The sequence below is a fragment of the Phyllopteryx taeniolatus genome, chromosome 2 (genome assembly GCF_024500385.1).
Source record: "Phyllopteryx taeniolatus isolate TA_2022b chromosome 2, UOR_Ptae_1.2, whole genome shotgun sequence".
Taxonomy (NCBI): Eukaryota; Metazoa; Chordata; class Actinopteri; order Syngnathiformes; family Syngnathidae; genus Phyllopteryx; species Phyllopteryx taeniolatus.
In genome coordinates, this window is record NC_084503.1 from 39,682,866 (window position 1) to 39,709,389 (window position 26,524).

Sequence of the window (26,524 nt, forward strand, 5' to 3'; positions counted from 1 at the left end):
TAAAAGTGGCAATCTTTATTAGGAGTCAAACTGAGTCGTCCACAATTTGTACCTACAAAGCAACCTGAATAAACATACTATTTTGCATATTTATTGACAGTTGTGGCTTACTAAGTCTTAAGAAGGAGGAATATTGAAAACAGTAGAAATGAGAGGCGAACCATGTACATAATTGAAGAATTATCAGAAAACATTGCTGGCTAGTAAATCAGACTAGTCTGTGAAAATCACAACCAGCTGGTCAAGTTGAGTGTCTAAAGCTGGCGCTGCGGGATATGACCTTATTCAAGGTCCGTAAAACACATACCGCAACAGTTTGTTACAATTATTAAAGAGCAACAAGAACATGTAAATACATTCAGGGCTTGACAACATTCACAACCACAAGGCTAATATCCAAGCCAGTCCAGGCCTGTGTCAAATCATCCATCCATCCATCCATTTTCTGAGCCGCTTCTCCTCACTAGGGTCGCGGGCGTCCTGGAGCCTATCCCAGCTGTCATCGGGCAGGAGGCGGGGTACACCCTGAACTGGTTGCCAGCCAATCGCAGGGCACATAGAAACTAACAACCATTCGCACTCACAATCATGCCTACGGGCAATTTAGAGTCTCCAATTAATGCATGTTTTTGGGATGTGGGAGGAAACCGGAGTGCCCGGAGAAAACCCTCGCAGGCACGGGGAGAACATGCAAACTCCACACAGGCGGGGACGGCGATTGAGCCCCGCACCTCAGAACTGTGAGGCTGACGCTCTAACCAGTCGTCCACCGTGCCGCCGTGTCAAATCATGTAACCATGAATTTGAACATAAAAAAGGTTAGGCCCCATTATAAAGATGTATATCACTTTGTTAAGGAATAAGGTTAGTTAGTTAGTTAGTTAGTTAGTTAGTTTAGTTAGTTAGTTAGTTGGGTTCAGTTCATGGATTGATAAACCAGAAGAGGTTTCTGGTCCCCTCCTTTGCTCTTTCGTGTGTAGTAGGCAACAACCACAGCCAACACTACCACAGACAACGAGCACGCACTACCAAAGACCATAGTGCTGATGCTGGTGCTGAACATCTCTCTGATTTCCATTTGTCCTCCCCTCAATTTGGTTTCTCCAGAAACTGACAAAAAACATGAATGCAAAGTTAGATGATACAGTGCAGTATGCAGGTAGATATGTGATATAAGATATGTGCGTTGTAAGATATGTGGGTACTATACAGTATATAAGCACCTGGCATAGGAGTGTCACTCTTTCTCATCACATCACCGTAGTCCATCTCAGTCGTCTTTCTCACATCAGCTTTAATCATGTCAGCATGCCCTATTTTCACCACACCATTGTTGTGGTGGACAGCTGCACTGGGAACAGCCTCACTGACAAACTGAAAAGGACCTTGAGTCAACGAGTGGATGGAGGTCTGCATGCCCACTGCTCGTCTGCGCCTGCGGAACTTCTCGTTCAAACAACCCATGGCACATCTGGAGAGGGGATCGTTCACGTCGCACATAAGGACTGTGCAAGTGATGTAAACCTGTAAGATGGCACGTCAGTCTAATTAATTTATTAGCAAATATTAAATAATTTCATATTAACCATTTTTAGTTTAGACTTGTGATTCTCAACTGGTGGAACTAGTGAACACGGAACTGGTGGGTCGCAACCTTAAAATTTGGGTGGGTCAAGGACAGCCAGCAAAAAATTGCATGCAGAGTGGTGCCTTGAAATACAAGTGACCCTGACTTTTTTCGAGATACGAGCTGTCGATCAGTCATTTTTTTGCTTTGACTTGTGACCGCAAAATTGAGATACAAGCGCTGTATGCTGGCAGGTGACTCAACTCACAACAAAAAGCAGTTTGGCAGATGACATTTGTAATTATTTTTCAAAAAAGAGGTTTCAAGCTGTTTATTGCCACTCAGGTGAAGGTTACTTTCAAAATAAACATGAATGCAATATAATGGGAATCTTCATAGACACACGGGCTAACAATTTGCATCTATGTGACAGATATCTGAACAGAAATAGTGCGGCAATACATGTAGACAGATAATATAACAATATTCACAGGCATATACCGTATTATTTATCCTTTGTGAAGAACGACTAATATCACTGCCATACTGAGACCCCGAGAGAGGTGCTCCGTCTCCAGTATAGCATATCTGTGTGATTGTCTTATATTACCCCCAGGAGGCCAAAGCGTGCACACCAGAATGAGCAGCACAATGTGCATTGAAGGATAAAGTGTGACAAAAACTTTTTAATCACTTTAGATTCTATTTAATTATGTCATTACTGTATGTTCGTCTAAAGTATAATATTATAGAGTGCTATTTTCTCTTTTTTGGGGGAAGGCGAGAACGAATTATTGGCATTACCATTCATTTCAATGGGGAAGATGATTTGCGATACAAGTGTTTTGAGTTACAAGTGTGGTCACGGAAAAAATTAAACTTGAACATAGATAAGGGAAAGGAAGTATACAGGGTTCCCCCACATATTCGCGATTCGCTACTTGCAGATTAAACTTTTTTTTTTTAATGTTGATTTCTTATTTTTATTATTATTATTTTAACTATCCTTAGTTATTTGCTGCGGCACGGTGGACGACTGGTTAGAGCGTCAGCCTCACAGTTCTGAGGACCGGGGTTCAATCCCCGGCCCCGCCTGTGTGGAGTTTGCATGTTCTCCCCGTGCCTGCATGGGTTTTCTCCGGGCACTCCGGTTTCCTCCCACATCCCAAAAACATGCATTAATTGGAGACTCTAAATTGCCTGTAGGTGTGACTGTGTGTGCGAATGGTTGTTTGTTTGCATGTGCCCTGCGATTGGCTGGCAACCAATTCAGGGTGTACCCCGCCTCCTGCCCGATGACAGCTGGGATAGGCTCCAGCACGCCCGCGACCCTAGTGAGGAGAAGCAGCTCAGAAAATGGATGGATGGATGGATAGTTATTTGCTTAAGAACTCACCTATACACGGTTTCTGTGTTCAGACCAAAGCATTGTCTAATATGAAACTATTGCTTCAGCACCATCTTATGGCATCTTGGTGCCAAGGAACTTTGTTGAAGTGAGATGAGGAGCTTGTAGCATCTGTGGTAACTATACACCTTTTTGGGGGGCCGTGAATTATTTGCGGATTTATGCTATTCGTACCTGCCTCACGCTCTAGCTACTCGTAAACAATGCAATGCAGTTCAGCCTCTGGATAGGTGATGTCATGGATAGTGATGTTTTTGGGAGTACATCAAACTAATTTGAAAAGGTGTTTAAAAATGTTATATTGTGTACGTTTCCAGAGGCAATTTTTAAACAATAAATGTTCTTTATTGTTCTTAACATCTATGAAAGTGGGTCACGTCTTCGCAATAAGAGGGCCATTGTAGTCGAGGGTGACAAGAGCTGGGACCACTGGTTTGGACTGTACTTAAATAATAATCATTCATTCATTCATTCATTTACCGTTACGCTTATCCTCACTAGGGTCGCGGGCGCGCTGGAGCCTATCCCAGCTATCTTCGGGAGAGAGGCGGGGTACACCCTAAACTGGTCGCCAGCCAATCACAGGGCACATATGAACAAACAACCATTCGCACTCACGTTCACACCTACGGGCAATTTAGAGTCTTCAATTAACCTACTTAAATAATAATCAATAATAATAAAATAGCTACAAAAACAGAAAAACAAAAATCGGAGCTCTATTGCATCCTTTCCCATTCTTAGGATTTCATCTTGGCAAAGGGTTTTATTATTAATGTCTTCAATAATTTAAATTGTATCCTTTATTTTTAAATATTTATATGTCGAGTATGTACAATATATCACAATACATGATGCAAGGATTTAGGTTGTAGTCAGAACTGGAATGCGTCAAAATGAAAGTCGTTCCTAATATTTTCGACTCATGCAACTAATTCAGATAACCGAACATATTAGATACGCTCTCATTATGCTGCAGTATACTGTAGCTTAATGCCAGGGTGGGCAAAGTATGGCCCACGGGCCACATACAGCCCCTCTCCGTTGAACAATTCAAATCAAGCAGAATAAGCTTTTACTAGTAGTGGGCGGATCGATCCAAATATCAATAATATCGAGACCAAGTCCGTATCGGTACCAGATCGATACGAGCATGGAAATATCGATACAGTAGTTTCAGTTTCACTCTGCATTGCCTCGGTTTCATCAAACAGGCAACACCAGACTTAGCGTTTCTGTCTCAGCGCAGAGCAAACATACTTTGCTCCTCCTCCCTACATTTTTTGTTTCGATTTTGTGCTGTCACATGAATTAGCAGCGGAAAGCAAATAAGTAAGCAAGCTGCTGGCTCGGGGCCGCCAGTCCACCAGTAGTTAATTTTCAACGTGAAACTGTCCATATGTTACTTTAGCCAACTCAAATGATGAATTATGTTAAAACCTTGATGTAATACATTAATACCATTGAAATATTCCGTTCCGTTCCATTACAGGAAATCATACAAGAAAAGAGGTTAGCTGAGCAGAAGTGGGACACTGAGAGGACCGAGGAAAGGAGAAAGAAATACATGGAGATGTGACTTAGGGCAAAGGTAGAGGTGGCAAAGGCCAAACAAGAAGCATATGATGACATTTATGCCAGGTTTGACACTAAAGAAGGAAAAAAAGATCTATACAGGTTGGCCAGACAGAGGGATAGAGATGGGAAGGATGTGCAGGAGGTGAGGGTGAATAAGGATAGAGATGGAAATGTGTTGACTGGTGCCAGTAGTGTGCTGGATCGATGGAAAGAATACTTCGAGGAGTTGATGAATGAGGAAATTTAGAGGGAAGAATGAGAAGAAGAAGCAAGTGTGGTGGACCAGGAAGTGGCAATGTTTAGTAAGGGTGAAGTAAGAAAGACATTAAAGAAGATGAAAAATGGAAAGGCAGTTGGTCCTGATGACATTCCTGCGGAGGTATGGAAGCCTCTAGGAGAGGTGGCTGTGGAGTTTTTGACCAGCTTGTTCAACAGAATTCTGGCAGGCGAGAAGATGCCTGAGGAATGGAAGAAAAGTATGCTGGTGCACATTTTTAAGAACAAAGGTGATGTGCAGAGCTATGGGAACTATAGAGGAATAAAGTTGATGAGCCACACAATGAAGTTATGGGAAAGAATAGTGGAGGCTAGACTCTGGAAAGAAGTGAGTATTTGCGAGCAACAGTATGGTTTCATGCCTATAAAGAGTACCACAAATGCATTATTTGCATTGAGGATGTTGATGGAAAGGTACAGAGAAGGTCAGAAGGAGCTACATTGTGTCTTTGTAGATCTAGAGAAAGCCTATGACAGAGTACCCAGAGAGGAACTGTGGTACTGCATGCGGAAGTCTGGAGTGGCAGAGAAGTATGTTAGAATAATACAGGACATGTACGAGGGCAGCAGAACAGCGGTGAGGTGTGCTGTCGGTGTGACAGAAGAATTTAAGCTGGACGTGGGACTGCATCAGGGATCAGCCCTGAGCCCCTTCCTTTTTGCAGTGGTGATGGATAGGCTGACAGATGAGATTAGACTGGAATCCCCGTGGACCATGATGTTTGCAGATGACATTGTGATCTGCAGTGAAAGCAGGGAGCAGCTGGAGGAACAGTTAGAAAGGTGGAGGCATGCATTGGAAAGGAGAGGAATGAACATTAGTCGAAGTAAGACAGAATATATGTGCATGAATGAGAGGGGTCGTGGGGGAAGAGTGAGGCTACAGGGAGAAGAGATAGCAAGGGTGGAGGACTTTAAATATTTAGGGTCAACAGTCCAGAGCAATGGTGAATGTGGTAAGGAAGTGAAGAAATGGGTCCAAGCAGGTGGAGGATAGCAAGATGGCGCCTACCAGTGTGGTCGTATCGGTTACGCGCTCTCTAGTATTGTTTTTGTGTTTTTCGTTCGTCTTTGGAGACATTACACGACTCACTTACACAAGGGGAGACTTGCTAACCATCAAGGAGGCTACTCCGGACTTTCTTTCACCAACTTTTGCAAATCCGCTCAGTTTTTTCCTAGAGTTACTCACCGGAGCAGCATGGAAATGGATGGCATGGAGACGGATGGAATGGAGACGGAGGCAACGCCACAGAGGGAAGCGAGCCAGCATCCAGGTGAAACTCCGCAAGAGATGATACAGAATGGCGTTTCCGTCCATCCACCTTGCGAATGTATGCTCCCTACCCAACAAAATGGAGGAGCTTCATCTTCTGATAAAGACCAGTAAAGACTTCGGACGTTCCGCCGCCATGTGCTTTACGGAGACTTGGCTTTGTGAGGCTGTACCCGATGGCGCCTTCATGCTTCCGGGCTTTCATCTTCACCGAGCAGACTGCATCACGGAGTTAACGGGAAAAACAAAAGGCGGCGGGATATGGTTCTATATCAACGAAAAATGGTGTACGGACGTCACGGAGCTCAGCACACACTGCAGCCCGCATTTGGAGTCGCTGTTTTTGAACTGTAAACCATTCTACTTGCCGCGTTAATTTGCATCATTCATTCTGGCTGGCGTGAAAATTCCGCCTCAAGCTAACACGGACGCCACACTGCTCACGCTCGCTGAACAAGTAAACGAAATTGAGAGATAAAAACACCTGGACTCACCCCTCATTATTCTTGGGGACTTTAACAAATTGAAACTCAACCACGAACTCCCTAAATACAAGCAGCACATCGACTGTTCAACCAGGGAAAATAACATTTTGGACCACTGCTATACTACGCTAAAAAACGCATCCCGTGCCAAAACTCGTGCAGCACTGGGCTCGTCTGATCACTGCTTAATTCACTTAATACCGACATACAGGACAGAACTTAAATGCGCAAAGCCCATAGTGAAAACAGTGAAAAAGTGGACCAATGAAGCAAAGATGGAACTTCAAAGCTGTTTAGACTGCACAGACTGGAGTGTCTTTGAAAATTCAGCTGACAGCCTGGATGAATATACGGACACTGTCACATCCTATATAAGTTTCTGTGAAGATGTGTGTGTCCCAACAAAGTCATTTCACACATTCAACAACAACAAGCCGTGGTTCACTGCCAGACTTAAGCAGCTTCGCCAAGCTAAGGAGGACGCATATCAAAGCGGGGACAGGGCCCTGTATAATCCCGCTAGAAACCAGCTGACTAAAGAAATTAACATTGCAAAGAGGATCTATGCAGCAAAGTTGGAAAAACAGTTTAGCACTAACGACGCTAAATCAGTCTGGCATGCATTCCAATCGCTGACAAATTACAAGCGACGATCCCCCCAAGCTGAGAACAATAGCACACTAGCCAACGACTTAAGCACCTTCTACTGCAGATTTGAAAAGGACACTTGCACACCCCACACCCACCCAGCCGCACCACCAACCACTATCACACCACCGACTTCTGCGTTAACCATCCGCGAACAGGATGTGTAACGTATCTTCAAACAACAAAAGATTAACAAAGCGGCAGGCCCAGACCATGTGTCCCCATCTTGCCTCAAAGTCTGCGCGGACCAGCTCGCTCCAGTCTTCACACAGATATTCGATAGATCTCTGGAACTGTGCGAAGTACCATCCTGTTTCAAACGCTCCACCATCATTCCAGTCCCCAAGAAACCTACAATCTTCTTCTTCTTTTCCTTTCGGCTTGTCCCGTTAGGGGTCGCCACAGCGTGTCATCCTTTTCCATGTAAGTCTATCTCCTGCATCCTCCTCTAACACCAACTGCCCTCATGTCTTCCCTCACGAAATCCATCAACCTTCTCTTTGGTCTTCCTCTCGCTCTCTTGCCTGGCAGCTCCATCCTCATCATCCTTCTACCAATATAATCACTATTTCTCCTCTGGACGTGTCCAAACCATCGAAGTCTGCTCTCTCTAACTTTGTCTCCAAAACATTGAACCTTGGCTGTCCCTCTGATGAGCTCATTTCTAATTTTATCCAACCTGGTCACTCCGAGAGCGAACCTCAATATCTTCATTTCCGCCACCTACAACTCTGGTTCCTGTTGTCTCTTCAAGAAACCTGCAATCTCGGGTCTAAACGACTACAGGCCTGTCGCCTTGACATCTGTGGTCATGAAGTCCATTGAACGTCTCGTGCTTGACCACCTAAAGAGCGTCACACGATGATGCAGTCAACATGGGACTGCGCTTTATCCTAGAACACCTCGACAGTGCAGAGACCTACACGAGGATCCTGTTCATGGACTTCAGCTCAGCGTTCAACACCATCATCCCTGAACTCTTTTCCTCCAAGCTTCTCCAGCTCAGCGTCTCACCTGCCATCTGGCAGTGGATTTACAGCTTCCTGACGGGCAGGACACAGCAGGTGAGGCTGGGGAGGCCACCTCATCCACATGCAGCATCAGTACTGGGGTGCCCCAAGGTTGTGTCCTCTCTCCGCTGCTCTTCTCTCTCTTCATGAACGACTGCACCTCAACGCACCCGCCTGTCAAACTCCTGAAGTTTGCAGATGACACCACTGTCATCGGCCTCATCAAGGATGGTGACGAGTCTGCATATCGACAGGAAGTGGAGCGGCTGGAGCTGTGGTGCGGCCGACATAACCTGGAGCTGAACACGTTCAAGACTGTAGAAATGATCGTGGACTTCAGGAGGCATCCTTCACCACAGCTGCCCCTCACGCTGTCCAGCTGCCTTGTGTCAACTGTCGAGACCTTCAAGTTCTTGGGAATTACAGTCTCTCAGGACCTGAAGTGGACGATCAACATCAACTCCGTCCTCAAAAAGGCCCAGCAGAGGATGTACTTCCTGCGGCTTCTGAGAAAGCACGGCCTGCCACAGAAGCTGCTGAGGCAGTTCTACACAGCGGTCATCGAATCAGTCCTGTGTTCTTCCATCACAGTCTAGTTTGGTGCTGGACAAACTCCGACTGCAACGGACAATCAAAACTGCTGAAAGGATTGTTGGTACCCCCCTACATACCCTTGAGGACTTGCACGCTGCCAGAACTAAGACAAGAGCGTGCAAAATCCTCTCGGACCCTACACATCCCGGTAACCAGCTCTTCAAGCTCCTTCCTTAAGGTAGGCGCTACCGATCAATGCAAACTAGAACTAGCAAACATTCCAACAACTTCTTTCCTCTTGGAATCAACTTCTTAAACAACTAACCTACAATTCAATTGCAACATGCTGGCAATTTTTTTGTCTTGAGTTTGTTGTCACATTTCTGTCGGGCCAATTATATATTACTTGTGCACTCACTGTAGTAGCCTCACCACGCTGCACTATTTGCATATCTGTTATTGACCAATACTGGCCACTCATGCCAGAGTAGCATCTGCTCCATTTGCACACTGATTGAGCAGTATCTGCAACATTTGCACAACCAACATTGTCCCAGATTATCGCACTACTCGTCACTTTGAACCGCATACACTCCTTGAAGTCTCGGCGCCCTTTGCACAATGGTCATTGCACCGGACTATTGCAATATTAGTCATTCTAACTGCTAGAGGACTCTGCATCTTTTTGCACAATTGTCAAAAAATAAATAAAAAATAAAATAAATATTTACCGGCATTACCAGATAACTAGCAACCCCTTACTGCTCAGTGACTGTTTTTTGTCAATGTCTCAAAAGGGTTCTGTCAATTGACTGTCTGTTGTCGTACTAGAGCGGCTCCAATTACCGGAGACAAATTCTTTGTGTGTTTTTTGGACATACAAATAAAGGCAAATAAAGATTATTCTTATTCTGATTCTGATTCTGAGGAAGGTGTCTGGTGTGTTGTGTGACAGAAGAGTCTCTGATAGGATGATGGGCAAAGTTTATAAAACAGTGGTGAGGCCAGCCATGATTTATGGATGAGAGACAGTGGCACTGAAGAGACAACAGGAAGTAGAGCTGGAGGTGGCGGAAATGAAGATGTTGAGGTTCTCTCTAGGAGTGACCAGGTTGGATGAAATCAGAAATGAGCTCATCAGAGGGACAGCCAAGGTTCAATGTTTTGGAGACAAAGTTAGAGAGAGCAGACTTCGATGGTTTGGACACGTCCAGAGGAGAAATAGTGATTATATTGGTAGAAGGATGATGAGGATGGAGCTGCCAGGCAAGAGAGCGAGAGGAAGACCAAAGAGAAGGTTGATGGATTTCGTGAGGGAAGACATGAGGGCAGTTGGTGTTAGAGGAGGATGCAGGAGATAGGCTTACATGGAAAAGGATGACACGCTGTAACGACCCCTAATTGGACAAGCCGAAAGGAAAGGAAAAAGAAGATTGGCTCAAAACCAAAATATGCAGTATCGTACACCACTAGCTTTTACATTATCTTGTGTCCTGTATTTGATTTTGTTTTTTTGCATTAGTTTCGCTGTTTTGTTTTGTTTTTTTAAATTGCTGTGCCTAGAAATTCTGTCCATAAAAGTTATGAACAGAATCGGTGACAAAGGGCAGCCTTGGCGGAGTCCAACCCTCAGCGGAAACGAGTCCGACTTACTGCCGGATATGCGGACCAAACTATGACTCCAGTCGTACAGGGACCGAACAGCCCGCATCAGGTGTTTCGGTACCCCATACTCTCGAAGCACCCCTCACAGGACCCCCCGAGGGACACGGTCGAACGCCTTCTCCAAGTCCACAAAACACATGTAGACTGGCTGTATGAACTCTCATGCACCCTCGAGGACCCTGCCAAGGGTGTAGAGCTGGTCTACTGTTCCACAGCCAGGACGCAAACCACACTGCTCCTCCTAAATCTGAAATTCAACATCCCGACGGACCCTCCTCTCCAGCACCCCTGAGTAGACCTTACCAGGAAGGCTGAGGAGTGTGATCCCCCTTAGTTGGAACACACCCTCCGGTCCCCTTTCTTAAAAAGGGGGACCATCACCCCAGTCTGCCAATCCAGAGACACTGTCCCCGATGTCCACGCGATGTTGCAGAGGCGTGTTAACCAGGACAGCCCTACAACATCTAGAGCCTTGAGGAACTCCAGGCGAATCTCATCCACCCTTGCCACCGAGGAGCTTTTTAACCACCTCGGTGACCTCAACCCCAGAGATAGGAGAGCCTGCCTCAGAGAACCCAGACTCTGCTCCCTCATGGGAAGGCGTGTTGGTGGAATTGCGGAGGTCTTCGAAGTACTCTCCCCACCGGCTCACAACATCCCAAGTCAAGGTCAGCAGCGCCCCATCCCCACTATACACAGTGTTGATGGTACACTGCTTCACCCTCCTGAGACGCCGGATGGTGGACCAGAATTTCCTTGAAGCCGTCTGGAAGTCTTTCTCCATGGCCTCACCGAACTCATCCCATGCCCGGGTTTTTGCTTCAGCGACCACCAAAGCGGCATTCCGCTTGGCCAGCCGGTACCCATCAGTTATTTAGCAGTTAGTTAAATGAGACACACTTAGAATTCGGTTGTTCAGTTACCTGATCATTGTCTCCATTAAATCTGAAAGCTTGAAACTCCAAGTGGTATGACAATATATCAACTGTTTTCACATTTAAAGACTGATCCTTCACACACCTGTAAGAAAAACATATATGGAACATATCAGACAATCAATAATATACTTATTATAATTTTCTTTAAAATAATTTCCCCTTTACTGTGATAGCCCATTAAAGTGTGTAAATGATGGTCCCGTTAATCTTTGGATAATATTCCAGCTGAACAGTTAAATCCACTACTTTTTCACCGCTACACCCTTAAAAGTTGAAGGAATTGGGCCAGATTTAAAAAATACTGAAACAAAAATTAAAAATGTACCTTAATTTGAATAAAGAATTAATATAAAGAATAAATTGAAAACAAAACCAAATTATATACAGTGAGCATGATGGCAAGTGTGGTCAACCCCCTAACCATATGTAGAAAATGTGCCAACCAACCACACGTACGTACAAGTTTATGTGGGCACATTTTCAATAGTTCAAATACATCATCACTTTTCTGTTTGTAACTGGTTTGTGTCAGTACTCACCCCTCCTTGACAAGGTAATAGAAGTCAGCATTGTCAGGGTTGTCATCAGGGGTGGCTTTACATGAGTCCAGGAACAAACTCATATTTGCTAGTTCTGATTCTGCCTTGATGCCCAGAAAAATGTTTTGAAGAAACTCGATCTGCACTGGATAATCACTGAGCTGTACCTTACTTGTGAAGTTGCCATCTGTATAAACGTCAAACGAATAGCTAAAGCTGTCCAATTTGGAGTCGCTGAAAATGTAATCAGACTTTTCAACATTATAATTTGAGGAGATGGTGGCTGTTTTAGGAAACTGGCAGGAGAACCCAATCTTCACCATCTTTCTTCGGAATACCGTTTTTGACGGATCAGGTATGGTTTGGATCTGATTCTTGAAAATAATATACTTTTCTTCATCCTGTTTGAAAGAGAAAACTGTCAGATTACAAGAAATAGGCAGGAGATCATTTGTGATTTAGACTACCAACATTGTCACAGAATAATTGTGATCAATTGGAAAATGTGTACTCCATAAATAAATAAATAAATAAATAACGTCAGTACCTCAATTATTGTACCACAGTTGGTGAACAACGCAGAGCCAGTGATATGAGTGCTGTTATAAGTGACCAAGCATGATGGGTCATTCAATGAGAGATAGTTCACGTCCACTTCAGGCAATGTAGATATGTCAATAGCAACCATCATCTGGTTGGCTGTGCATGTCACAGCCGTTTTACCTGTGATCGCATTCCATGAAAATATCAAACAACCAGTAAAAGATCATTTCAAACTGTCCAACTACTCTTTAACGGCGATCATTGGGGAAATACCAATTTAATATATTTGCTGATAGATTGAGTAAATGGCGGCATGGTGGACGACTGGTTAGCACATCTGCCTCACAGTTCTGAGGACTGGGGTTCAAGTCCCGGCCCCCCCAGTGTGGAGTTTGCATTTTCTCCCCGTGGGCTCCAGCATGCTCGCGACCCTAGTGAGGATAAGCGGTACCGAAAATGGATGGATAGATGATTGAGAAAATGAAGAAAGGGAACAAATAATATCAATTTCCAAACCATTTCCCCTCATCCTTATGTCAATTACATCACTATGGTTATTCCACTATGGCCACAGGGCACACTTCAAGTTGTAGGGGGCGTACATCGAATATATTCGATGTATTGCAGGTTGTTACATGTGAGATGTATAAAATGACTGTATCTACTACTATCGAGTACAAATCCTCACGTAATGTGTTCTGCTTGGACTCTCTGGTGGTGCGCCTCTCACAGTAAGCAGCACACGCCCCTGCCCATCCAGAACATTTCCGCGCACGTGCGTGTTTTTGTATCAGCTTAAAACTGAGACTATTTTATTCTCATGTTCAAAATCCAACTGTAGTGTCTGCTTGAGTCATTATATTGGTGTCACAGAGATGCCAACTGTTACGATTTGGCCGTATTTTGTCCCGGCCAGTTACCGTGTGTTCCAATTTTACGCCGAAGTTGAAAATAATCCGCAAACCTGAGAGGACGACACAACATGCGGTCATGTAAATTACCTGAAGTGGCTATCACGAGCTCGGTGTACTGTGGCAAGTGATTGGCTATAATAAGATCTGGAATCTACCAACCAATCGCCATGATGTTTGTTGATGATGTCATTGTGTTTTCCTTCGTGTAAAAAAAAACTGGCTTCAAACTCGTCTGACGGGCAGCTGTTAGGCCACGACTGTCGAGCTACTAGCTGCTACTGTGGCTAACGCGACATTGGCACTCCTAATAAAGGTCACTAATCATTGCCTCCATGGCGACAAATAAGCCACAATTCTACCCAAGGTTGAGGAGCATTTACAGGAGAAGACAGCTAAGCCATGCTAGACTGGTTCTCAGCTATCGTTAAATGTCACCAAGCAAACACCGGTGATTTTTACTGCAGTAGGCTCACTGGAACCGCGTTTGTACAGCTGAGAGTAACCAACTATGAAAAGAAAGTTACTGTAATATGTGTGTCTGGAGTTAAAATATAAGACACAGCCACACACAGGACAGTCCGAAAACTGCTATTATTGTTATTATCACACTCATCAGCCAAGAGGAGGGGCCATATACTATATTCAATATTTTATATTAGTAATTTTATGTTGGGTGGCACGGTGAACGACTGGTTAGCACATATGCCTCACAGTTCTGAGGACCCGGGTTCAAATCTGGCTTCCCCTGTATGGAATTTGCATGTTCTCCCTTTGCATGCGTGGGTTTTCTCCTGGGTACTCCAATTTCCTCCCTAATCACCCAAAACATGCGTGGTAGGTTAATTGAAGACTCTTTAGGTGTGAATGTGAGTGTGAATGGTTGTTTATGTGTGCCCTGCGATTCGCTGGCGACCAGTTCAGGGTGTACCCCGGCTCTCGCCCAGGGTTAGCTGGCATAGGCTCCAGCACCCCTGCGACGTGAGTGAGGAAAAAGCGGCATGGAAAATGGATGGATGGATGGATAACTTATTAACTATTTGTCTCACTATTTTTGTTAAGTGAAGTTTACAAAGACTGTTCTCCCCGTGCCCACACAGGCACGGGAAGAACATGCAAACTCCACACAGGCGGGTCTGGGGATTGAACCCCGGTCCTCAGAACTGTGTGGCAGATTCTCTAACCAGTCGTCCACTGTGCCGCCTGAAACTAAATCCATCCATGCATCCATTTTCTGAGCCGCTTCTCCTCACTAGGGTCGCGGGCGTGCTGGAGCCTATCCCAGCTCTCATCGGGCAGGAGGCGGGGTACACCCTGAACTGGTTGCCAGCCAATCGCAGGGCACATACAAACAAACAACCATCCGCACTCACATTCACACCTATGGGCAATTTACAGTCTCCAATTAATGCATGTTTTTGGGATGTGGGAGGAAACCTGAGTGCCCGCAGAAAACCCACGCAGGCACGGGGAGAACATGCAAACTCCACACAGGCGGGGACGGGTATTGAACCCGGGTCGTCAGAACTGTGAGGCTGATGCTCTAACCAGTCGTCCACCGTGCCGCCTGAAACTAAATCATACAAGAAAAAGAAAAAAAAAATCCCCAATTGCTAATAGTTCAAGATGGCGCTATCAATTTTGTAAAATGTTTTCAAGATACAATGGAAAATTAATGGAGGAATTTTCAGAACTGCTGCCAGTTAGCTGTACTGACTACAACTATTTTGTCATAAATAGAGTCCAACCCACACTCACGGTCACATCTCAGACCTAGTAATCTCTGAGAATATTGAGATTTTATCAATTGACATTACGGAATTTGCTTTTTCTGATAATTTTTGTGTTCTTTGAATTACAGATTCTCACAAACGTTCAGTCAACCACTGTGTGTATTTAAAAAAGTTACAAAAAAGATAGTACCAGCACTATGTTTATGGAGACCATAGCTGTGTCACAAACGTGTGAATGCAGAGACTGTCGATTAACTTTTGCTTACCTGGAAAATCTCAAATGTCATGGATGCTGTTGCTCCTATTAAAACTAATACCACCTTGAGGTGACCTAAAACACAGTGGAGGAGCACCATGATGGTAAAACCTCTAAATCAAAGTCTAGAAAAGCAGAATGTAAGTGGAGAAAACTCAAAATGTACTACAACCTCTACAGACAAAGTCTTTGCAATTTAAAACAAAAGTCTAAATCATTAGTAAGAACCTCAACAATACTCGCACTCTGTTTGCTGTGGTTGACAAGCTCACAAACCCCCCTAATCAGATAACCTATATTCCCAAAAGTATTTGCTCACCTGCCTTAACTCAGATATAAATTTAAATAACATCCCATTCTTAATCCATTGGGGTTAATATGACATCGGTCCACCCTCTGGAATAATATCTTAAACTCTTATGGGAAGACAAAGTTTAGGAGTGTGTTTATGGGAATTTATTACCATTTTCGCCAAAGCGCATTTGTGATGTTACACAATGATGTTGGACAACAAGACCTGGCTCTCAGTATCTGGTTTAATTCATCCAAAAGTGTTCTATAGGGTTGAGGTCAGGATTGTGCAGGCCAGTCAAGTTCATCCACATCAAACTCTCTCATCCGTGTCTTTATGAACCTTGATTTGGACACTGATGCACAGTCATGTTGGGACAGTTAGGGGCCACCTCCAAACTGATCCCAGAAAGTTGGAAATGTCCACAATATTAGCCCCTGAGCTCCAGTGAAAGGAACTCTGAATGCTTCAGCATACCAAGAGATTTTGGAGTTTGGGGATTACCCTTTCCTGTTCCAACAAATCTGTGTGCCAGTGCACAAAGCAAGGTCCATAAATACATGGATGAGAGAATTTGGTATGGATGACCTTGACTGGCCTGCACAGTCCTGCCCTCAACCTGATAGGACACCTTTGGGTTTATTTTGAGGAGATAGTGAGACAGGCCTTCGCGTCCCAACACCAGAGCTCACAAATATACCTCCTGAAAAGATGAGCAAAAAATCCTTTTTCAAATCCTTGATGATTTGCTATGCTGCAAACAAATGGAATAAATTGCCAATAGAAGTGAAATCAGCCGCAAGTGTGAATGTTTTTAAGTCAAGGGAAAAAAAACGTTTTTCCCCTCATGCTGTTTAGAGCATTGGTTAATTGAAGACTCTAAATTGCCCATAGGTGTCAATGTGAGTGTGAATGGTTGTTTGTTTATATGTGCCCTGCGATTGGCTGGCGACCAGTTCAGGGTGTACCTCGCCTCTTGCGCGAAGATAGGCGGGATAGCCCCCAGCACGCCCACAACCCTAGTGAGGATAAGTGGTACGGAAAATGAATGAATAAATGAATGTTTAGAGCATTTCCATTCGTAAATGATGTGTCTTGCACTGTACGTTTTTTATTTTTTATTTTCTCTTTTTTTAAATGCTTTTAGGCTGTTTTTTGATTCTATTCTTTTATCACTTTATTTTTATTTTTTAAATACTTTTAATAATGTAAAGGACATTGAGTTAAATTGTGTATGAAATGCGTTATATAAATAACTTTGCTTTGCTTTGCTTCCATTACAACTCCTTATGGTCACCAGTCAATCACAGGGCCCATATAGAGATGTTCACATTCACACCAACACTGCATGGGAACTAAACCCATGCTGCATGCATCAAATCCACCAATTTAACTACTACACCATCAGTGATTCTAAAATTGTAATTGTAATATTAAAATTGTAGACGCAACACGCTGGTATAGTGGTTCTTACATCGGCCTCACAATCGAGAGATTCTGGGTTTGACTCTCAGCTCTGGCCCTCCTGTGTGGAGTTTGCATGGCCTCCCTATGTTTGCAGTGGTTTTTGAATGAATGTGAGTGTGAATTATTTTTTGTTTGTGTGCTACAATCTCCTCCCCCTGGTGACTAGTCAAGGGTGTACCTTGCCTTTTTTCTGAGCTCACTTGCCGCTGCCATTTCCTTACCTTCCATGAGAAAACACTGAAAAATATATTATGAACAAATGCAAAGTGCTATAAAAATGAGGCTGTGACAGACTACAAATTTATATGCATTACTACTTTAACTGCGTCGTGTTACTGCTGTCTTTCGCCTCAACATTCCTTCCTGCTACTCTAAATTGCTCATGTCTGTGAGACTGTGACAGTGTGCCCTGCAATTGAATGGAGATCAATCCTAAATGTACAGTACTCTACCTCTCATCCACCGTCAACTGGGATGGACAGCAACTTCCATCCATCCATCCATCTTTACCGCTTATCTTCACGAGGGTCGCGGGCTGCTGCAGCTATCTTCGGGCGGGAAGAGGGGTACTCCCTGAACCGGTCCCCAGCCAATCGCAGGGTACATCTAAACAAACAACCATTCGCACTCACATTCACACCTACGGGCAATTTAGAGTCTCTAATCAACCGACCATGCATGTTTATGGGAGGAAACCGCAGTACCGGGAGAAAACCCATGCAGGCACAGGGAGAACATGCAAACTTCACACAGGCGAGCCCGGATTTTAATCCAGGTCCTCAGGCGGCAGATGTGCTAACCAGTTGGCCACCATGCCGCATATGGAAATATAAGTAACTTAATAATTTTGATTAACAAACCATGAACGGACGCTGGTTTGCTCACAATGACAACAACACACCTCATCTCTGATTGGCTGAAATACAAAGATACATATAGATTTTACAGGTTTTGTTAGATATATCAACAACAAAATAAAATCAGAAAAATAATAAACATTGTCAACATCATTGAACTCTCACGATTCATTTGTCTCTGCAGTGAAGCAGACTGGTGCAACTCTGTACGCATCACTATCTTGTGGCGTCCAGGTTAAGGTAAGTTCATCTTTTCCATATTCACCATCATTGAAGTGTTTTTTCATGTTGTGGGGGCCGCTGACCTGAAAGTCATTAATGCTTCAAGAACACAAAGACAAGAAGAAACATTTGGAAATAATTATCTCAATGTATTGATAGCTTATATTTTGATAATGTTCGAAATGTTAGAGAATGAGTTCTAATTGGAAGGAAGACCTACATAGCATGATGAGCCTGAGCTTTGGCATGAAGAATCAATTTGTCACCAACAGTGGCATGAAACACATACTTGTGTTTGGGTGTTGGTTCCAAGAACTTGGGTTGCACATGACCAAGTTCACAGTTTGGCAGTGAAGGGAGGACTGAAACAAAGACAGAATTACTGAGACATATAAAAGGAATACTTTACTTTACTGGCTGTCACTTTATTTGTGAATCTTGTAAGGCAAACCAATAGAACATTTTTGCCAAGAGTGTAATCGACGCCCCCCACTTTCCAAAAATGTCCTCTCACACATTAACAGGCAAACACCTTAGAGCCATTGGAAGGAGTTTTATCACAGGGGATATGGGATGACACCTTCTTGTGACTGGCTCCAAGTCAGCCCACATTAGCAGAAAGCTTACAGCTTATAGCTTAAAGTACTTTTATTGTTGGGTTAGGTAATGATAGAACCCCTATTAAAATTGCTTTCTAATAGTTGGGCGGTTTCATTCTGTAAATGGTTTGCCAAAACAATATGGAACAACCTCCTTAAGAAATTTTATTCCCCATAAAAACTAAAACTTAAATGTTAATTCAACTTAAATCCTACTTGTATAATAACTTGTAACAGTGTAAAAGATCTAATATATACCACACCCATAAACATACCAAAAAGAGTATTTTGCCTCAATTGTTAACTGAAAAGGGCTCCAAGGTCAGTCCACACTAAGCTAATGATATTTGAAATTGTATAATATTAAAGACCACGTTTCAGTCCTGCCTGCTTCCTCATGCTATCATCTTGATTTTAAATAAGAAATTGTTTTTCTACACTGAAGAACTACATCAAATTAGCTATCGCTTATGTATTGATTGATTGTGTCTTTATAATTTCTTTTGTATGATGTGTCTAGCTCTTGCACGTACTTGCACATCAGATGTAAACACTTCAGAGTTATAGAATGTAATGAATCACTTACTTTCTAGCAAGAACTGCAGTTTTAGCTTGCAAAGAGGTGATGCGTTTTCATCTGAGGTCTCCCAGTATGTTGATGTTCCATTTGCATGGGACAGATTGATTTTTTTTGTGGGGAAATCCTCAAGCATTAATTCAAAAATGTAGACACCATTCCTGACGTGCCCTGTCTTTTCTAGTGTGCAAGTAGTCTGGGTAAACACAAAAAGTGAAACAGTGGAGCTCATTACCAAACATGATATATTATTTTTTGGACTATGTTATATTCTGAAAGTAGAGCGGTATACATAATTTCCCGTTCTTATGTGTTGGCCCTGCTTACATGTAAAGCTACAAACTATGTTGCCCTTTTAACAAATTAGGTACAGCGTAATAACATTCTGGAATTACCTCATTAATAGTAATGTTGTTATGAACTGTGGCTTCTGCAGACGAGTGGCACTTCACATGATCTCCATCTGGATCATACGCTAAAAGATGAATGCTTGAAAAACAGTTCTGGGGCACCCTGCATAAAAACAGATACTGTACTTTATAGTTAACAGAAAAAACATCAAACCTTGATAGGACACTCATTGAAGTAATTGGAAAGACTACATTTTTACCCATTGATCCATTTGCCAACCACTTTAACAATATAGTTCAGTCAACTGTTTAATCATCCATCCATCCATTTTCTGAACTGCCTAGCCTCACGTGAGTCGTTAGTGGGCCGGCACCTATCTCAGCAGACTTCGGGTGAGAGGCGGGGTAAACCCAGAACTGGTCGCAAGCCAATCGCAGGGCACATATAGACAAACAAGCATTCACACTCACATTCACACCTACAGACAATTTACAGTCTTCAAGTAAACTACCATGCATGTTTTTGGAATGTAGGCGGAAACCGGAGTACCTGGAGAAAACCCATGCAGGCAGGGTGAGAACATGCAAAGTCCAAACAGGCGAGGCTGGATATGATCCCCAGAACTGTGAGGCAGATGTGCTCACCAGTCGGCCACCGTACCCTCACTGTCTAATCAATTTATCCATCCATCCATTTTTTTAATCACTTATCCTCACTCGGGTCGTGGGCGTTCTGGAGCATATCCTAGCTGACACTGGGCGAGAGGCGGGTACATCCTGAACTGGTCACCAGTCCATCGCAGGGCACAAACAACCATTCGCACTCACAATCGCACCTACGGGCAATTTCCAGTCTTCAGTTAACCTACCATGCATGTTTTGCATGGGATGTGGGATAAAAGCGGAGTACCCAGGGAAAACCCACGCAGGCACGGGAAGAACATGCAAACTCTACACAGGCGAGGCCGGATTTGAACCCGGGTCCTTAGAACTGTGAGACAGACATGCTAACCAGTCATCTACCCTGCAGGCCTAATCAATTTTTTTTTAATACTAATTATCATCATGACTATAATAATAATAATAATAATAATAATAATAATAATAATAATAATAATAGGCGGCACGGTGTACGACTGATTATAGCGTCTGCCTCACAGTTCTGAGGACCGGGGTTCAATCCCCGGCCCCGCCTGTGTGCAGTTTGCATGTTCTCCCCGTGCCTGCGTGGGTTTTCTCCGGGCACTCCGGTTTCATCAAAAACATGCATTAATTGGAGACTCTAAATTGCCCGTAGGTGTGAATGGTGCGGATGGTTGTTTGTTTGTATGTGCCCTGCGATTGGCTGGCAACCAGTTCAGGGTGTACCCCGCTTCCTGCCCGATGATAGCTGGGATAGGCTCCAGCACGCCTGCGACCCTAGTGAGGAGAAGCGGCTCAGAAAATGGATGGATGGATGGACAATAATAATAATAATAATAATAATAATAATAATAATAATAAATGATGTTCAGGCATACATAAGCAGATCATCATTTTAGCTGCTACTCTATCTTATCTGTCATGTTAGTTGTGGTTATGTGATTTATTGCATACTGAGTCTTAAGCAATAAATATTTATTTACCTGAGGGAGGACACTGTAGTGGTTACAGGACAGTTGTTAAGGGCTTCAGTGTCAGACCGTGTTCTGAGGTCCAAATGTGCATGGGCTGTCCAATTAGTTTTTGTATCGTTCGTTGCCCAGCAGCAACCTGTGTTACTAAAAAGAAGTGTTGTTATTGTTAATCTCTCATGGGTACACACTACAGCATAAATAGTTTACATCCACCTCCAACATATTGTCAAAATACTGGTAGTATGTTGCCATTCTATTGTGACATTGTAGTCATATGTATAAGTAAACCTCTCCCCCTCTTCAACATGATGAACATCGTTTTTGCTGTCATTAATTGGACAGCCTTTGACATATTGATATGATCTCCAACATCTGGGTTTTGTATACTTTACTTAAATAAAGCCATTTTCTTTATATTGCGTGATAACACTATCTCTTATAAAGCTGTTTTGACACATAATCTTATAGTCTAAAATAAACATAGCTATAAACATGGTAGCTTTCAAATCAAACCCATAAATATGCAGCAAGAAAATGTCATTATCTAATTCAAGTTGCACAGTTTTCATTTCAGGGATTACGTGTACTTTAACATGAATTTTAAAAAGAAAATTGTGTTGCCATTAAAAATGATCAAGAATCTGAAAGCCTTTTTGTCATGTGTACCTCAGAGAAATATGGGAGGCATTTAATGAGACATTTGCCATTGTATGTCCCTCAGATTGACACCACCTGCCCTGGCCAGTGTTGTCCTGGTCTGTTTGGATGACACTACCGTTGATGAAGCTTGTACACTTCTCACATGCATAGGATGATGGGTGAACACAGTTATTCCTGCCATTCTGTCTGTGATGGAAGGCCACCTAAAGAGAGATGTTTTGAAGACTATGTCAGAATAATTTAAAAACACCTGATGCCTGCTGCTATTTGTGCGGAATGTTCTGGTAGGGAAAGTATTCTTTTTGTGGAGCTTTAACTAGAACTTGAATATGGACTAACAATTTTCATTTGATATTAGTAAACTTTTAAATTGCATCCATCCATCCATTTCTATCCCGCTTACCTGTCCTGGGTAACAAGAAAACTGTAGTCTAGCTAAATTGACTTGAGGTAAGAAGTGCGGTACACGCGTGACTTATCAGCTGTCAATCAAAGAACTGACACAGACAACCATTCACACTTTTCACACCTTACAGACTGTCACATCCCTGTTATAAAAAGTTGACACTCCCCAGTTGAAATGCCAGGTTTTTGACAGTGATATAAAAAAGAAAATCCGACCAACATAATAATTTCTAAACCTTTTCCACCATTAATTAGCCCTATAGTCCATACAACTCAATTGAAATAAAAGGAAGTCTTTTAAAGAAGGTAAGAAAATTAAACAACTGACGTTATGTGGTTGCACAAGTAAGCACAGGATCTTATGACAGAATGTGACTGTTCAGAATCAACCAATTGCATTCAAAGTCAAACTTAAATGGCCACTATTTAAGGTGCCTCTGATTAATCGCAAATAAAGTCCAGATGTTCTCTTTGTTTTTTTGTTTGGTTTACAACAGAAGCCTGATGGTTTTGTGCTAACACTCGCTGGTATTTGGAATTGTTCATAATCACCTCCTACTTGACTAAGGCTGCAGTTCCAGCTGAAGAAAGACTGTCCCAAACCATGATGCGGTCATCACTTTTGCTTCAAATGTAGCTTATGGTGTTCTTTTGGGGATGAGCAGTGTTGTGTTTCCACCTAACGTACCTTTTGGAATTTTTGCCAAAAAAGTTCAACCTTGGTTTAATCGGACCATAACACATTTCCCCCCATGGGTTTGGGAGATTTAAAGAGTGATTTATTTATTTTTTTGCTGTTTTTGTTGTTGTTGTTGTTTTCCGTAAATCAAGGCTTCCAACTTGCCACCCTACACAAAAGCCCATAGGAAGAAGAAGGGCGATTGCTGTCACATGTACTAAACAGCCAATTCTTGCCAGAAACTCCTCTGCCTCTTGGCAGCCTTCCAGACCAGTTTTCCTATCGCTTTTCATCAATTTTCAAGGGAGATCCTGGTCTTGGTAATATCACTGTTGTTGTTATTTTCTCCACTTGATGACAGTGTTCCATGGTATAGTATTTAATGTCTCGGAAATTATTTTGTACCCTTCTCCTGACCGACAACTTTGAATAATGAGATACTGTATCTCTAATGCTGTGGAAGCTCTCTGCAAACCATGGCTTGTGCTGTAAGATGTGACTAAAAAAAAATGTCAGAAAAAGCCTACTAGAACATCTGAACTTTATTTGGGGTTACTTCGAGGCACTCGTCACAAACACCTGACAAGGGAACAGCTGTGTGAAGACTTCTTACATCCACTTTATGGCCAATTTAGAGAGTTGGATAATCTTAACACACAGTGCCGTGAAAAAGTATTGGCCCTCTTCTCAAATTGTTGTATTTTTACATAGTTTCCCCACTTTAATGTTTAAGAAACATTAATCAAACATATGTAAATATCAGACAAATATAACCCAAGTGAATTTAAAATGCTGTTTTTAAGTTCTGATTTAATTTATTAAGTTAAAAAAAATATTAAAAGTTACCTGGCCCTGTGTGAAAAAGTAAGAACGCCCCTTGGTAGATCATGAATTAATTGTAGCTAATCACAATTTGGGGTTAATTTTCACTGATCACACCCAAGCCTGATTACCTCCAGATGAAACTTTTCAAAGTCAAAAGAAGATTCTGTTCACTACCTTTATGGACAGAATTTCTACGCACAGCCAAGGTGTTAAGGGGGTCCGGTTTTGTGGCATCAGTATTATGCAGCTTTTTGCAGATGGTGTGTTTTTGAAGGTTCTCAAGCCATGACTTTCAACTCTTGTTGGAGGGGTTTGCAGCCAAATATGAAGCGGCTGGGATGAAAATCCACACCTCCAAATCTGAGACTATGGTCCTCAGTCAGAAAAGGGTGGAGTACCCTCTCCAGGTTGGGGAAGAGATCCTGCCCCAAGTGGTGGAGTTCAAGTATCTCGGGTTCTAGGGAAGGAGGAGCGAGAGATTGACAGGCGGATCGGTGCATCGTCTGGAGTGATGCGGACTCTGAATCTGTCTGTCATGGTGAAGAAGAAAGCCGAGCCGAAAGGCAAAGCTATCGATTTACTGTTCAATCTACGTTCCTACCCTCACCCATAGTCACGAGCTGTGGGCCGTGACTGAAAGAACAACATGAGCAGCCAAAATGAGTTTCATCCGCAGGGTGCTCTCTCTTAGAGATAGGGTGAGAAGCTCGGTCATCCTGGAGGGACTTAGAGTCAAGCCACTGCTCCTTCACATTGAGAGGAGCCAGATGACGTGGCTCGGGCATCTGGTTAGGATGCCCCCTGGAGGCCTCCCTGGTGAGGTGTTCTGGGCATGTCCCACGGGGACACGGAACCCAGGACACGCTGGAGAGACTATGTCTCCCTGCTGGCCTGGGAACACCTCGGGATCTCCCCAGAAGAGCTGGATGAAGTGGCTGGGGAGAGAGAAGTCTGGGCTTCCCTGCTTAAACTGCTGCCCCTCTGACCTGATCTCGTTTAAACGGAAGAAAATGGATGGATGCATGTTCTTTTATGTGTTCAAAACTGTAACTATGAGTTTAAACTTTTCAAAATCTCAGACAAACTAATGGACTGCACAACAAGGTGGAGGTTCCACGTCATATTTGGAAAAATTTCATGTTTGAAATTATAGCAGAATGGCACATGAGCAGAGAGAGCCAATCACAAGCGTGGGTTTTGTTTTGTTTTGAACATTTATTTTGTAATACCTTTAAAAGGAGGAAGTGATGGGGTGGGGGGGTGGGGGGGGGGGGTGCGAATAGTTTTCAAATGTAACAAAATTGTAGTCATGGAAATTTCGAAAAGCAACTGTAATTTAATTACACATTTCCTCCCAGTAATGTAATAGATTACAATTACATACATTTTGCAATTCAATTATGTAATCTCATTACATGTAATTAGTTACTCCTCACCACTGCCCTAAACTGGCAAAGTTTAGTTTATCTTACTTATATGACTCGATCTACTTTTGAACGCACCATTCATTTAAAAGGGGATGCCACGCATCGAGCACAGTACCTTAATATTTCCATCAGGGTCCTTGTGTGGCTTCATAAAACTAATGCTATCCCCAAAAAAATCAGCTGAAGTTAAACCCAGTACTGCCAACAGCATCAGGAGTATGACACCTGCTGCCATGATGCCGTCAAGGATCTGTTCATACAAAGCTTGCTCAGTAAGTTTCAAACTGAGCCCTGAAAAGGCGTTTCCTTTGGAGTCCACCCAACAGGTCAAACCTGATATTAATTGAAATGTTGTTTTTTCCTCACTCCGAAAAATGCCTTTCTCAGTCTCATCTCTCAGATCATTACTAATTCTATCTTAAAATTCAACTCAGGTGTACAAAAAGTCAGAGCAGAATGAATCGACCTGACAGCAAAATCTGATTCTGTGATTTGAAAAATGAAGGATGGAAACCAATGGGTCCCAAACCCATTTTAGCACTAGACTGTGAAAGATTTGCTGTCCAAGGCTTCAGACATTTACTCGCCCATTATTTAAAAGAGGAGAAATTGGGCTTACTATTGAGTTAATACTATTACTCTAATATTAGTGAAAAGGGGAGGTAATAGCATTTTTCTACATCAATTAATAATAAATAACCAAATAAACCCCCAGTAGATATCCACTATTATACGAAATTCTAAGCAATCAGTGTTATATAAAAGTAAACTGGGGGCGGCTTGGTGCAGAGAGTAAGTATGCACCGTAAAACCAGGGTCGCCAGTTGATATCCCCGCCTGAGCACACATCGTTGTCGTGTCCCTGGGCAAAATACTGAACCCACATTACCCATGAGGTTGGAGGGGCTGTAGGAGCAGAATGGCAGCCACGCTTCTGTCAGACTGCCTCAGGGCAACTGTAGCTACTCACTGGTGGTATGTTGCCATTCTGTTGGGACATTGTACTCATCATGTGTTTCATAGCCGCAATTAAGGGCAATTAATTTATATGTGGACAATTATCCATACAAAACAAACACAATAAAAGTGACTTACAATCCAAAATGTCCATGATTGAGTTGAATGACATCCAACCATCAAACCAAAAGTAAACCTGTTCTCCACTTCAAAATGATTAATTT

The 26,524-nt window shown here is 43.0% G+C and overlaps 1 protein-coding gene across 1 annotated transcript; it reads right to left on the bottom strand.

The window, feature by feature from the left end:
- LOC133474460 (uncharacterized) lies at window positions 1–25,585 on the bottom strand. Its single transcript, XM_061766210.1, has 13 exons — window positions 25,459–25,585; window positions 22,014–22,210; window positions 21,357–21,491; window positions 19,777–19,894; window positions 19,391–19,577; window positions 18,426–18,567; window positions 18,149–18,304; window positions 17,987–18,042; window positions 12,472–12,647; window positions 11,925–12,325; window positions 11,371–11,467; window positions 1,224–1,524; window positions 1–1,110 (listed from the first exon to the last, which is right to left on the bottom strand). The coding sequence occupies exons 1-13, from the start codon at window positions 25,576–25,578 to the stop codon at window positions 917–919; spliced, it is 2,280 nt and encodes a 759-aa protein (XP_061622194.1). The 5' UTR covers window positions 25,579–25,585; the 3' UTR covers window positions 1–916.
- Window positions 25,586–26,524: the final 939 nt, after the last annotated feature.

Bases quoted from the DNA above. Each gene is read 5' to 3' on its own strand.
- LOC133474460 (XM_061766210.1), bottom strand. From the start codon at position 25,578: ATGGCAGCAGGTGTCATACTCCTGATGCTGTTGGCAGTACTGGGTTTA. The intron at 22,211-25,458 runs GTACTGTGCTCG...ATCTCTCTTTAG, and splicing joins ACCCTGATGGAAATATTAAG to GTGGCCTTCCATCACAGACA. The intron at 1,525-11,370 runs GTAACTGAACAA...GCCATCTTACAG, and splicing joins TTAATGGAGACAATGATCAG to GTTTACATCACTTGCACAGT.